This window comes from Pezoporus occidentalis, unplaced genomic scaffold (assembly GCF_034315485.1).
Source record: "Pezoporus occidentalis ecotype Australia unplaced genomic scaffold, CSIRO_AGI_Poc_V1 ctg53, whole genome shotgun sequence".
NCBI lineage: Eukaryota > Metazoa > Chordata > Aves > Psittaciformes > Psittacidae > Pezoporus > Pezoporus occidentalis.
Genome location: NW_026915866.1, coordinates 1,167,956 through 1,183,112, shown reverse-complemented (window position 1 = coordinate 1,183,112; position 15,157 = coordinate 1,167,956). Strand labels below are relative to the sequence as shown.

At 38.9% G+C, this 15,157-nt stretch overlaps 1 protein-coding gene across 6 annotated transcripts in view; it reads right to left on the bottom strand.

Moving 5' to 3' along the window:
• FBXW7 (F-box and WD repeat domain containing 7) overlaps nucleotides 1-15,157 on the bottom strand; it is a 173,608-nt gene that overhangs the window by 126,071 nt on the left and 32,380 nt on the right. The window contains exon 1 of one of the 6 annotated variants that reach the window (XM_062637524.1): nucleotides 2,378-3,038. The exons of 1 other annotated variant lie outside the window; for it this stretch is intronic. In XM_062637524.1, coding sequence (XP_062493508.1) covers nucleotides 2,378-2,533 — 156 coding nt within the window. In that variant the 5' untranslated portion in view covers nucleotides 2,534-3,038. Of the gene's footprint in view, nucleotides 1-2,377; nucleotides 3,039-15,157 lie in introns of those variants that run through there. 4 more of the 6 variants (XM_062637525.1, XM_062637526.1, XM_062637527.1 and 1 more) reach the window with 4 other exon arrangements.

The window sequence follows — 15,157 nt, the reverse complement described above, 5'->3', positions numbered from 1 at the left end:
CCCTTTTCTCCTCTCTGGGCTAGCTAGAGTTTCATGGAGCTGCATGTTTTGCACTGCGGTTTTGTACACAAAATGCTACCATTTTACAAAACAAGCCCATTTTCCATTTTCTCTGAAAAAAAAAATGTAATTCTTTCCAACTACTTTCCTTAGTAATTTTAAAAGATTTTTCTCTTGAACTTCAGAACACATTTCATTAGCTCTTTTCTCATTGTGTTTAGAATCGCAAAATACAATGGATGACATCAACTTTCTCAAATATTTTTATAAGAATACATCATCATGGGGGCAAAATTCCCATGTAGTTATAAACTAACCTTAAGATGCATAAAAAATAAAAACAAACTATTTAAGCTTATTTTTCTTCATCGAATTAACTCCTTTAAATGGAAGTGATTTTTAATTGATCTCTCTCTACAGCTAATAGGTGCATTTCCTAATGTCATTTAAGACAATTTAAAGTAAACAGGTGAAACACTGCAACACTGTTGCCTCCACACACAGCTTTTTTAAAGTCAAATCACCACCCTTGAACACTACTCCTCTTCAGGTTCAGAAAACATGCTTGGACTCATTCTGCTACTCCAAAACAATGCCCAGTTCTTTCAGACTGTAAACACGTATTATATGCTGGTGAAACAGGAATTTGGGTTTCTTTTCACACATATAAATTGGTGAGATACAAACCTATTTCACCAAAGGCACTCATACCCGTTTCACAACACCAAACAAGCCACACTACAACAAACCCAAATCAAACAGCTGAGAAGAATCTGAACTACATGAACAAATGCAGGTATCTTCTCCTCATTAAGATAAAGGTGTAAAAAATTATAAGAAAAGAAACCATTTCTTTTAGTTGGCTTGTCTGAGGTATAAATGGAAAACCAAAGTTAAAACCTATTACTTTAAATCAAATGTTTCTTGCTCGCTGATTTTTATCAAGTGAGAACTTGTTGAAAAATACTAAACTTCAGTTTAGTTTAATCATGACTAGTTTCAACAATTTCAAATCCAGCCACCTTGATTTATTTCAGGCCATTTAAATCACTGCATATATATGATTACTTGAGAAATTGTTACATACTTGATCTTGGCTATTAGTTATTCAATCACATACAGCATACCAATGTCTTCAGGACAAAATGAGTGCCATTCTCTAAATTTCTGTATGCTGAAGTTATCTTTTGACTGTTTCTTATTTTGAGGTCCAATTGAGACACTTCTACTTCCTGCTGCAAGTTTTTCCCCATCAGTTTTCACTTCAAGATTGAAAAAACAACAATTAAAAGCCACTTTTCGTAACTCCATGGGTTTTTTCTGGTTTTACATTTTCATTCTTATGTGATATAACACATAACAGTGAAAAAACATTGAGAAGGGCATGTTTATTCTTGCACAATAACTGGGAAGAACTAAGACTTTTTTGAAAAATGAAAAGAATTAGGTATATACTATTAATAACCACTGTAATACATTTTGTGCTCATATGACTCTCCAATTAACCTGGAAATTAATGGTGTATTACATATCTTAAAAGCTCTAAGAGTTTAAGAAGATTCAATTTTATCAGCCTAAGACAGCTTGGTCCAAAAGGTGGACCCAATTAAGCTCCCCAATTTCATTCACTGGATCACATCTCCTAGTGACTTCTTCTACAGTAAATTCTATATTCTGATACAGAGTGGGTTTTGTTTAGTTCAGTTTGGTTTGTTTTCTAATTGGAGACAGATTTCTGTTTCCAAAGCATAATATATGAAAATTATGACATTTAATAGCAATCCACAAATAACTGCTGTACACTCTCCTCTAGGCACAGACTTGGAATAAATTTAGCACAGACAAAATTCTCAGGAAACGCATAAAGCACATGCATTAATGTGTTTCAAGTGGCTATCAGGAAAGGGGATAATTTGACAAGCATGAAGTTGACTAAAACAATTTTCACTTCTACACAGAAAGGATTTTACAAAGAATCCCGAATCTGGAGTCAGTATTTAAATATTCAATGAATTTCCAATGACACCGCTAGAGAAGCTTTTATTCTGACAAATGAGATGTTACATCTTTGAGCATCCAGCAGTTTCAGAGGAACTCGAGGCTGCAATCAAAACATCCATTAGAGTGCTCCACGTTTCAGAACAAGCAAGCAAGTGGTTGTCAGTGCAGCCAGTAAATCACCTGATCCTATTACAAAATCAATTACTGCAGCACATTTCTATTGCTACACAACCTGATAATGGCAAAATGATATTGGATAGTTACTGCAAGGTCAAAAAAACCTGCTAAGAACATCTGAAATTTGTCTTTTTATCATGTTAGTCCAAATTATACATCACCCTTTTAATGGTATAGTGAAAATTTAAAATAGAGTTACCTTCTTTGGCCGATTGAGACATTCAATAGATAGTCTCTGCAACTGCTCTGATGTATGACTGCAAGACAGAAGATTGGAGCAGCAGGTTGAACAGCCCAGCCTCTTCATTAAAGAAGAAATAATGCTGCAGCCACAGCCACACATTGACTTGCTCATCAGATGAGTTTATTCTTAAAGAAATTAGGACTCGTACTGTCCCATAAACACTCAAAATTGGCCAGCTGCCTCATTCTGCAGCTCCCTGGCTGAAATTATGACTGCTAAACAAAATAGGAGAAGGGAAAAAAAAAAAGAAAAAAAAAAAAACTCAAAAAAAATGTCAGCCAGTCTCCTCTGCAAGTAATACCTCCCATTTAAAAACCACGTTCATTCTTTCCTGTACTCCTCTTTGCAAAGTAAGCTCCTTTGAAAAGATGGGCAGCTGTTTAACAGAGGAGTGAATTCCGGGGTGGCAGCCTCTCCAACCTGCTTGCTGACTACTTCTTCTGTGGCTTCTGTCACTTCCAGCCTGTTTCACCCTGCCCACAGTGCAGCCTGCCCAGCCTGGGTCCCGGCCAGGAGGCTACGCCAGCAGCCCACAGCCGGGAGCCCCACCCCGCGCGGCCCCACGCTCGCCCACAGCATCCTCCGCGCCGGCGAGGGCCTCCGCTCTGCACGGCTGCGGCACTCAGCACACGTCCGGAGCTGCCAACCCATTGTAATGCCTCTGCTTGAAAAGGACCTTCCAATTACACAGGAGAACGACGGGACCTGTCTGACTGCTATACTCCCAGGCTATTTGCAGCGCCTGAGAGGAACAAAAAATAAACAGAAACTCTTCCTGAAAAGTCAGAATCTGTGAGAAAAATGCTGCCCAGGTGCACCAGATCCTGACTTAAGAATGGCTGCTACAAAGCTACGTGAGTGAGAACAACACTAGGAAAAGCCAACAGAAATTTAAACCCGGGAAGAAACAAGCACGAAAGAATTTATAGTAAAATGTCTAAAGGTACCACAACCAACTCTCCAAGTAAGTTAGAGTCAGATCATATTAAGCTTTAATAAAGTCCTCGAGGAGCCCTTAGCTCTGAGAAAAGGGAAAAAAAAATTGCAAAACTAATTCAAATGAGCAGTCAGACATAAACAGGTCTTCTAACCTTTCAAAAGAGGTATACTCTGCTCAAAATATAATCTTGACTGCCCCTCTAGTTTAACACACGCAAGTAACTTAGTCCTGGAAATGTCTTCTCACTTGCAAGAGATACTAATACAATAACTATATGCTTCTTTTTCCTTTCCATAGTGGAAGGAAAAAAAAAAAAAAAAGAAGCAGCAAGTAATATTGCAAAAAGCTCACTTTAATTGGTTTAAAATGGTATGTGATACTACTTCTGAAAGTAGAAGGTCTCACATTAACAAAACTGCTTAACCTGATTACAGGATAATCTGACTTGAAATAATTGTCACATTCATAGAGCCATCAGTCCTTGTTCAACAGCATACTCTCTAGCAAAAGCTTAAAGAAAAATGCAAGTGATGTGAGAACAGCTGAAATGAATATAGTCACAAAACAATTTCTCATTTTCACACTGCACTGAAAGCTGAATTTCGCTGCTGCTCTCTCCCTCCCCTTTACTCTCCTCTTTCCCCCTCCCCTTTCCTTGGTTTAAAGCTGAACTGAGCCTCTCCCTTCACCTTGCTGTGCCCTTTTGATATTCATGTTTCTATTAGATCAATTTCCAGTGGTATCTATATACAAGCATGCACAATAAATTGAACATTAATTAAAAAAAAATCCCTTTTGGTAGATAAAGACTACAGATGCAAACAAGCAAAATAATGCAGTAACCTTTTACTCGCCTGCTGGAGGTACTGTCTGCTGCATAGAATTTTAAATCCTCATCTGCAGATGCAATTGAGCTGGTATTGCCAAGGACTTTGCTCTTCCTGTGCTGATTCTACACGACTATTCATCAAAAGAGCACATAATATTGAAATTTAAAGTAATATCAGGTGAGATTACTTAAATGGCTAGAAAGGAACCAACTTCCAAAAAAGCAGCCATAGCTCTGACCAGCCACATTTCACAGATGTGTCAGACACATTAGTGAAGAAATTCTTATTGCTGATGCATGCTTGCCAGCAATATGCAGGATGTGGAAGCAGAGAGCTAATGAAAAAAAATTAATACACAGATTTAAAGTGCAAGGATCATGCTCCAATGCTCAACATTTCACATGTCCTGCATACCACGAAAATCCCTTTTCAGAAGCATCTATTGTTCATAGAGCTAAGAAACCACTTAAAAGCAAGCCTTGCATCTCCCTATTTCAAATCCTGGTCTCTCAGTAGACTGCAGATAAGTTCTCCTATAAATACTCTTACTGTACCTGTATATCTGATAAATAGAAACACTAGCTTTTTTCTTTGCCAGCATGTAGTTAAGGTTAACACAGATATATTTCTTAAGAAGAAACAGCCTAAAGGAAAGCATCGATATTCGGGATAATGGTTTTGAGTAATAGGGTTAGGAAGTACAGGAGTACTTCACTAGAATTTGTATTATTCTTGGAAGAAATGAAGAGCCAGCAGCAAAGCCTGCTATTCATTATTTATGAATTTTTCCCCTCCTCATGTCAGTTTCCTTAATGTACTATTGATCTCAGGGCACATGCAGATAAAGCCAGTGACTGACAGCCACACTTTCATAGATTAAGTATCTGTAATATATATTAATATTTTCAAGGATACCAAAGTAATTTCACTGTGGGATATTTTTTTGTTATCAACAGACAACAAAATTGAAGTCCCAGTCTCAGTGACATAGGTGGAGATGAACAAACTTCACACACACACCCCAAAGCATCCTGCAGTATCATTTAAAATGTGAAGACAAACTTGTTTAAAGTTTACATTGGTGATGCTACTGTATTTTGTTTCTTTTACTTTTCTAGTTCTCAGCAAAACCTTCACTACAATGTTTCACCTGAAATTGAACTTGCTTCCTATGTATCTTTTTAGTTACTTCCCCATTTCTAATTAAAGCACTAAATGCATGGCATTCTCCATAAAAGTCTTTAACAGGGCAAAGTCATGAAGACAATGTCCTCACAGTCACAGTTACCTTTCAGAATACCAGCTATTTTTATCATTATATTAGCTCCCATGACTTCCTCAAACTTAGTCAAACCCAAACTTTAAAACACAGCAGGATTGTTTATAATTTTAAAGGAACATTTATCGTACTAACAAAGCTTTCTTGCAATACTCTTCATTATAAGCCACAGACTGTTCTTATGTTTATATATATATGTACATATATCCATAAAGGCAAAGGAAAAAATATTTCTTGCTAAGCTAAGGCCATACTCTCATGTATGCAAAATCTCATTGGGCAAACAGCCAGACACACTCTTAGTTAAAGAGCCTGAATGAAATACCACTTCGATGCAGGAAGTCGAAAAGACAGTAGACGGGCAGAACATATACTTCACTTAGATGCTTGCAAGGATATACATATAGAAACAGTACATAAATTATGAAACACAGTTACTGAACAAATAATGAAGTACATACAAATTTGAACTGGGGAACGCCTTCCTACAAAAAGATCCTTGCCAATTTGGAGCAGCCCTGCGGAGAAGGACTTGGGGGTGCTGGTCGATGAGAAACTTAACATGAGCTGGCAGCGCGCACTCGCAGAAAGCCAGCTGTATCCTACGCTGCATCAAAAGGAGCGTGACCAGCAGGTCGAAGGAGGTGATCCTGCCCCTCTACCCTGCTCTTGTGAGATCTCACCTGCAGTACTGTGTGCAGTTCTGGTGTCCTCAACATAAAAAGGACATGGAACTGTTGGAACAAGTCCAGAGGAGCACCTCCCGTATGAAGACAGGCTGGGAAAGTTGGGGCTGTTCAGCCTGGAGAAGAGAAGGCTGCATGGAGACCTCATAGCAGCCTTCCAGTATCTGAAGGGGAGCTATAGGGATGCTGGGGAGGGACTCTTCATTAGGGACTTCAGTGACAGGACAAGAGGTAACAAGTTAAAACTTAAACAGGGGAAGTTTAGATTGCATATAAGGAAGAAGTTATTTACTGTTAACATGGTGAGGCACTGGAACAGGTTGCCCAAGGAAGCTGTGAATGCTCCCATCTCTGGCACTGTTCAAGGCCAGGTTGGACAGAGCCTTGGGTGACATGGTATAGTGGGAGGTGCTCCTGCCCACGGTAGGGGAGTTGGAACTAGATGATCTTAAGCTCCTTTCCAACCCTAACTGTTCTATGATTCTATGAAATCCGTGTAGCACATGCTTAGTAATACCTCATTAGGGCAAACCCACTACACTATGCAATTCATCGTAAAGTCTGAATGCCTAAGCACATTGCTGAGATCTAAACACAACACATGATATACAGTAAGACACTCAAACTGAAAAAAACCAACAGGCTTGTTACATACCTAGAAAACAGAAAGAGAATGTAAGAGAAGCTACAACTCTCAAGTGTTTAGGAGGGAAGATACTCTCCACAACAGATTAACAAGTTTTAAGACAACTCTCTGAAAGACAGTTGGAAACACCAGAGACCCATGTTGCTTGCCACACTGCTGGCCAGGTACCCTTGTTCCATCTGCAGCCAGCTCCACAGTCTCAGAAAATAAACCCAACATGCAGAATCACCACCACCATTACACTTTTCAAGTACAAGAAAGGAGGTTTTTTGAAGTTATTTTTCAAGTAAAGATGATAGCGATCAGAATGAAATTCTATAAATCTCATTAAAATAAGAAAAGAACTTGTAGTTTCATGAACTAAACCTAAGTTATGTATTTCTTCATAATCTCAAGAGCTGCTTTATTGGTACATAAGAAAGACTAAGAATCCTTTCACATACCAGTACACTAGGTAAATAGGTAAAAGAGAGCTTTTAATTGAAGGTTTGCTACTGATAATAAAATCTTCTAAAAACTCTCCATTGGGAGAAGCAGCTTTAAAAATTACATCATCTGCTGCACTCTCCAGATTGCAACTTTGAGATGTGAAAACAGTCTTTGGCTGTTTGCGTTCTCATCTCAAAGACAATAAAACAAAACAAAGATTTAAAATCTAAGAAGAAAAAAAAATTCACAACAGACAAGTACACTGTCCCCTGCAACAGACAGATTTTAAAGCAGCTGATGGAAGGATATAAGCAGCAATGTCTAATTTCACCCAAGACACAAGGTGACAGAAGTGGTGGGTTTTAGGTTCTTCAGCTTTTCTCAAGGCCCCTTCCTTCTGTCCGGGGTGGGGAGAGATGAATGGGTAATCAAACTTAGTCTCATTCCTTCCCCCCTTGCACAAGAGGCATCACCAAAAGAGAGAAAAATTGGGAGATGATTCTTTTTGCTCCAGAATTGTGCAGTTTGCATAAGCTTATGCAGGACAATCATGGCACTGGCTGTACCTCCTAAGGGTCCCATCTCATACCTGACCCCCTTTATTGATGACTAGTTTTTGAATTTGCAAAACAAACCATAGAAATAGCACCTCTCTCCAGAAACCAAATGGTGGTACTCTTCCCAGCTTCACCACAGAGATAAAAAGAATGCAGTTCCAGCAGGATGCGTTTTCTTGAACTATCCCAGACATCAGCGGACTTGCCATCCTTCTCCTGTGCAGCACAGGCACATGACCCAAACCCTGGTTTCCCAGAGCATGAAAGCACTGCAGTGCTGGGAAGTCTGGGGCCTGTGTTTCACTCATCTGCTGTTCTAATTTCTTAACACCATTCACTGAAGGAAATTCTGTGACATACCCAACTAACTGAACTCGCAAACATCTCAGTATAGATACATGATCATTAGCCTTCCAAATTAGAGGCTCCCTTTGCCTAACGTACATGCACATTGCCTTCTCATTAACTCCATGCTGTGCCCATATTTTCAGTATTCATCTTGCATGCTGTCTGTCTACCTGGACTCTCTGTTGGAGAGGAAAAAAGGTGATGGGATACCAACTTGTTCTCTGTAATTTTGTAAGAACCACTCCATCACTTAACCAGATATTTATATTCACATCTAACCAGATATATATATTCACTTAACCAGATATATCTATTCACATCACATTATACCTGAGACACCCACATACCAGCTGCATTTCTTTGTCTCAGCTTTGCTACAGCACTCCTTCCAGATGAAACATTGTTTGATATTTATTGCAAGTTGATGCAGCAAGAAGAAAAAGTTGTTCCTGTATATCGAGTAAAGTGTTTTCTGCCTTTACTGCAGGCAAGCAAGGAAACAAGGCCTGGGGGAGAAAGAAGGTAGGGTAAAGTAGGGATAGCATTTCTTTGGCTTGAGGGAGTCCTCCAGCCACTGTTCTTGTCTCGCTAGCTAACTTCCCCATACTTCAACCCTCAGAAAAAGCACTCTTCATCTAGGCTGACCACCTCAGTAAGTCACTCACCTTCAACAATTCCAAGCATCTGCTAAAACAAAAGTCTAGGGAGTTTTTACAAGGGCATGTAGTGACAGGACAAGGGGGAATGGCTTTAAACCAAATGAGGGTAGAATTAGGCGAGACATTGGAACAGGGTGCCCAGAAACACTGTGGATGCCCCATCCCTGGCAGTGTTTAAGGCCAGGCTGGATGGGCTTTGCACATCCTGGTCTACTGGAAGCTGCCTGTGGCACGGGAGTTGGAACTGGATGAGCTTTAAGATCCCTTCCAACCCAAACTATTCTATGATTCCAAGTCCTTTCTACCATCTTCCAGCTGTATGAGAGAAAAAAAAAAAAGGTTCAGCCCACACATTGAGTGTAGCCTAACAAGGGTAATCAGTGTGGAGCTCGTGAGGAGTGTCTCCTGAATAAGCAGGAGATGATTCAGTGGCAGATTTCTGGATACCTTTTATAGTGGGCTTAAGGACAACAAATTTCATAATTTGGCTTGGGAGCTATAAATCACTTAGCTTAAATAGTGCTGTTGACAGACATGTAGTTCTTGGCATTAGACTGGAAGCCTACATTTGAGTCATGAACACAGGCACCAAACCACTTGCACCAAATTAGGTATGGAGCTATTACAGCTAAACACAGGGAAATCTGCACAGGAGTTGTTCCTCTCCTCCAGTCCTCCCAAATGTATTTACAGATTTACTGAGTAGTCTCTACTTCCCCTTCTCTTCTCACCTCTTCCCTAAAAACAATCTGCACAAGACAGTTTTTGACAGCACAGGAAAACAGCTGGAGATTATAAACCAACTGAATACAAAAAGTCAGTAATCCTTCAAGTAGAGAATAATTCATTCTACTGTATATTACCTACTCATTTTCAGTATGCTAAAGTATTATCTCATAAGTTTTAAGAGTCGTAAAAGATATCTACACGTGCCTGTTTCTAAAAGCTAGTGATTCTCCTCCCTCCTTTGCAGCTCTGGGAAGCAGTCTGAGATAAGCATTTAGCTGACTGCCAAGTTACACCCAAGCAGTGAAATAGTTAATATTTTCCTCAGAGGTAACCCTCCTGTGGAAGCACTGAATGTTTCCCTCTTTCACAGCTCTTGTTTCAGGCTATCTACTGATTTAAGAAGGAAACACTATCAATTTATGCCTGGTACTTCTTCTTAAATGTGCCAAGTGACAAGGAAGGAGAGACCATACTCCCTTCCCCAGCTCCTGCAAGTACCACATCAGCCAGCCAGGTGCATTTCTGGGAACAACAGGCAAAACGTGAGAAAGGCTCCCTGGCAAAACAGCCAACCTTAGATACAGAAATTATAATGTTCCCATGTCAAATCATACCATAAAGCAAAACCTGTAATACTTTCTGTTTACATAATTTCAAGCATTATTCAGAATTACTAAATTCTTTTAAAAATGTAACTTGCTCTCATCCACAATCTAGGTCTTCGTATAGAGCTGCAGACAGAAGTCAGCTTTATGAAATTCCGTTTTTCAGCAATATTTTTTTGAAAATGCCAAATAAAAAAAATAACACACCAAACCAAAAAAAATCAAGAAATAGGAGATTTATTCATGTGTGAGCATAGAGGAAAGCAGACCTTTACTTTCTGGTTAACCAATACTAATAGTTCAAAAAAGAAACCTTACAAGCCAATTTCAAAGTTCAAAACAGGACAAGAGCCTTATAAAGATCAATGTTCCCACTATATTTCACGTTAAATCCAGAAATCCAACAACAATGAATCTATTATAAACCTCTATACACTTCAGGCTTCAGGAAACAAGTGGATTGGCCTTTATTATGTTTAAGATGTAAAAAACTCAAAGTTGACTGGCTACTTCAAATAAAACCTTACATCATTAACATAACCGTTATCAAGTTGGGAGTTTTTTTGCCCCATTTCCCCACTGAAGCCTCACCCTCCACCTACAGGCTTACAGTAAGGCAAAATATTTACTATAAACATTACCTTCTGCAATAGTCTGAAGTCCTTATTCACTGCCAAATGTGCTTTCATTGCCCCTGTGGAAGTCACAGTCCAGCTCTTTCTGCACAGCCTTACCCACGGCTACAGCTAATACAATCCGCACGAGTGAGTCATATGTAAAAATGCTAGCTTAACACCAGGAGGTTATGAAAGTTTAAAAAGCTGTTTTTAATTTAGATAGAAGTTCATCACAACGCAGTTATGCTTTATGCCCCTGTTGACTTCCTGGAGAAAAGCTGTGGCTTCTTAAACAGGAGAATCTGGCTACGTTCAACAGCAGAAAACATTAACAGATGTTGATGTAACAGTATGCAAAAATACCTTGCCTGTTCACTTTTTTCATATGAGATCATCAAGTCTGGTAATCCTAGAAGAGAATCTGCATCCTCCAGCTACAAAAGTGAAGGTAATCCAAAGCTATCAGTCAAAGAAAGTTAGCATTTTGCAAACTGTACTTCCTAAAGGATACTTCACACTGCCTTAACAAAGACTCAGTGAACTTCAACTCCTAAAGCAAAACAGAGAAATGCAAGGTAAACAGAAATCACATTCTTTCATTAATCTCCTCCTAACAAAATAAGATAGAAAAAAAAAAAAAAAATTGGCATACATACAGATGCAGTGCAAAATTTATTCACAAAAAAATACAGTATGTCAGTTCTTGAACTGGGTTAAGTAGTAAGGAACAACCTACAAGGCCATTCCATATTTAAGATGGCTATATACTGAATTTCTTAATACATCTTATAATAATTTCATCCATTCAAAAATCAGAGACATACAAAAAGAAATGAAGAAACAGTTAAATCTTTTCTAAATTATCAAATATACTTGTATTTCTCAACTTATCTACAGGACAGAAAAAAAAAAGACAATGATCTTTTCCCTACCTCTTTATGCCATACCATCTATTATCTACACAGAAAAATCAAGGTATTATCATGTATGAGCCTAATCTGGCAACACAAGTAACAGTAAAACTACAGATGCTCAATACAAGCCTTAAGGGCGTGTCAGAGTGCAAAACTGAAGCACTCTCCATCATTAAAGTCACTAGATAAACACACAGTACCACAGGTGTATTAACTCCCACTACTGTCACATCCTAGACTTCTGGCAAGCTAGAGTAACCTAGTGTCAGTACTCACCATAGGGAAGTTCACCTGAGGCTGCTGTAGTCCGACAAGCACTGGCAGCAGAACCACTTGGCTAGCATCAGAAACATACTTCACTCCCCTCTCAGGCATTTCCCTCCCATGTCATCTCTGGCCTTGTGTTGGCACAAGTACCTGTGCAGACTGCACAGACATTTGAGGTGTTCTCTAGGTAATAAGTTTTAACCTGAAATCTAGTTCACTGCACAGATACTCCAAAACTTCTAGAAGTCAAGTCATAAGCTGATGATAGTAATTTATTTCAGTAACAGTGCCTTCTTTAAAGTTCTCAAAAACTATAGCCTAACACAAGTTTCAATCTCAGTAGCAGTGGTGCTTATGTGAGGTTACACAGCCTTTGATCCTTTGTTTCAAACCCCTCTCCCTCCCATACAGAGGGGAATACAGAGGTGTAATTGTTCATATAGTTGGACAGGGAAGAATAGAAAATAGATTTGGATGAAAAACAACCCAGGCCACACTTCACAAAATGGCCAATCTAGAGCACTGTGCTATGCTACTCGTGACTTAACATGGAGGTAGATGGTCAGATGCAGGGTAAAGGAGGACAGGAAAGATGAAGGCTACCAGGGGAGGCTGGAGATATTGCTGTTTGAGCCAGCACGGCTATCACCGCCATTCAAGCACAACCAAATCCATCGATGTCATTTGTCATACTGATGAAATTATTTGTTGCTCTGCTCTTCACTTCCTTGTCTATAAAATGGAAATAATGCTTACTATACTTAGGGTACTCCTTAGGGTAAAGAAGCTAAGGAATAAGTTATTTACTTACTTTATTGGTAATGAGGGGATAGAAAAGGAGGAATGCAATTCTTCTTGAAGACAGGGCAAGAAAAGACAGCTAATGAGAGAAGTAAGTAGTTTTCCTTCTTTTTCCTGTAACAAAATTATAGGAGAAATAAATGTCAAGGGTTTTGGCATGACAGAACCAGCCTGTCAGACAGAAAGAAATGCTCAAATCTAAGAGCAGAGTTGCAGCAAGAAACATTCTGAACCCTGCTCAGGGGGTGCTTGAGCTGGATGCAGTCTAATGTGCTGCACAAAGCGCTCCAGCTCTTAATTGTCCATGGTTGCCTTCGCATTTGAGCAGCAAGTGGACCCACCACATTACAAGGGAAGAAGAGAAAACTGACTTGGAACCAGCACCCTAGCTGTACAGGAGAATTAGCCATCAAACACCCTAAACAGATTTTCATTATGTATTATCAAAACGAGATTTTTACTTCTAAATGACGACTAGTTCTTGCATTCTAAGGCTCATTATTTTCTTGAGCAAGCTTCAATTAATACCAAGATGTGAAAGACCAATTAAGTAGTGAGGTCACAGTGAGGTCACCTGTGCACATCCTGGGAGTCAAGCTTTACATACACACATCTTCATGTAATCACCTAGCAGTGAGCAGCTAGCGCAGATGAAGCAAGCCATACAAAGTCATGTAAGGTTTAAGTTAAAATTAACTGGAAGCAGAAATAAGTACACAAGGATCTTGAAAAATTCACATATGATTACATGCCTTTTAGCAGTTATTATAAGTATTCAGTTTCCCTACAGTTCTGAACATCTTTGGTCCCTGAATCTCCAATTTACAAGCCATCTTTAGAATACATATGACTTACTAGTTTTCAAACTTCAGGAAGTAGTTTCACCCTAAAGCAACACCAAATGAACTGATAAGTGTACAAGTATATGCAAGAACCCTAAATGATAACTACTTCATATTCTAGCTTGATGAGCAGAAAAAGTAGCGAAGGATAATTGAGCCACTGAGATTCTAAAGAACAAGTAGTTTCTCAGGAGATCATGACATTCTTTCTCCAGACTTCAGAACCAGGCTTGACCTGACTTCAGAAATAACATTTCCCTTGACATACAGAAAAGTTAACATGCTCTGTAAAGCTCCAACAATCATATTTGACCTAATTAACAGGACATCCATTTACCATTAAAAATACCACTTAAAAAGACAGAAAACAGTAGTATAACATTACTATTATCCTCATCTATTAACTAAAGAACAGTACAAGTGGAGCTTTTCCCAACATAATTCTAAGGTGTTTACCTGCAATACAACATTTTTCTTCAAGATCCCATTAGGTGAAGAATCTTTATATCATCTGAAGAGATGCAATATACTTAGTGCAATGCATCCTAAGCAATCCATTCCTAGCTCAGTTTCCTAAGGATCATACTGAAGAATGTAAAACCTACAGAACAGCATCTTGTTAGACTAGCTGGTTTTTGTTGTTATTCAGTTTATTTTTCAGTATTTAGGAGCTGGGTTTTTTACCTCTTTTGTTGGGTGTAGGTGACAGGGAAACAATGACACCAAGACCTTTTGGCATAGTTGCCATTTAAACACAAACCTCATTTCATTTGTTGTAGCACTGTAAATAGAGTGCTTAAGGACACAGTCAAGGTGAAGTCTCAGTTTGCTCATGCTTGTTTTTGTCTCCCATAATGCAACTAAATCAATTTCAATTAAATTAAATGCTTTAGTTAATTAATCAGTGTAACTAATTTATCATTTGCCATTTACACCTAAGAACTCTTACACTAGAAAATTCCACTCCTCTTCAACAGCTGGCATAATAAGGGATATTGCCCTTCTTCCTTCTGCTGCCCCTCACTGCAGAACAAGCTTGGCCTTACTCTCATTCTTCTACCCCATCATATTGTCAATGATGTTATGATTTGCTGTACCTACTCCTCAGGATGCTCCCGTGTCTCACAAGCATTCCACAACACACAAATTTTAAGTGATTTTAAAACTCTTAGGCACTAAGCTTTCAAACTGGCATAAAAGAAAGTATATACAATCTGGCACAAACTTTGAATTTCTCAGTGACTAAGATTTCAATCAACAAGCCATGAGGAAGAGTTCTCCCACATTGTTTCTTGAAGGTTTTAATTGATTTATCTTCAGTTTTACATAAACACTATACTAGGAATGACTTTGTCAAAACACACAATGATATTTATTTGCAATTCTATGTTATATTTACTCAGTCAATAACCTTTCCCATGAAGGAGTGCCATTGTCCCTCCCAGTATTGTATTCTAACACCTAGATATGTCAGCTGGGTCCATGGCCCTGGTTAACTGCAGTCCAGTTCCCAGGCTCTTAACAACCTGACTTTGAATATTCCTGTTTTCAATGGTCATCCTGTCTCTTATCACAATACTCTTCAG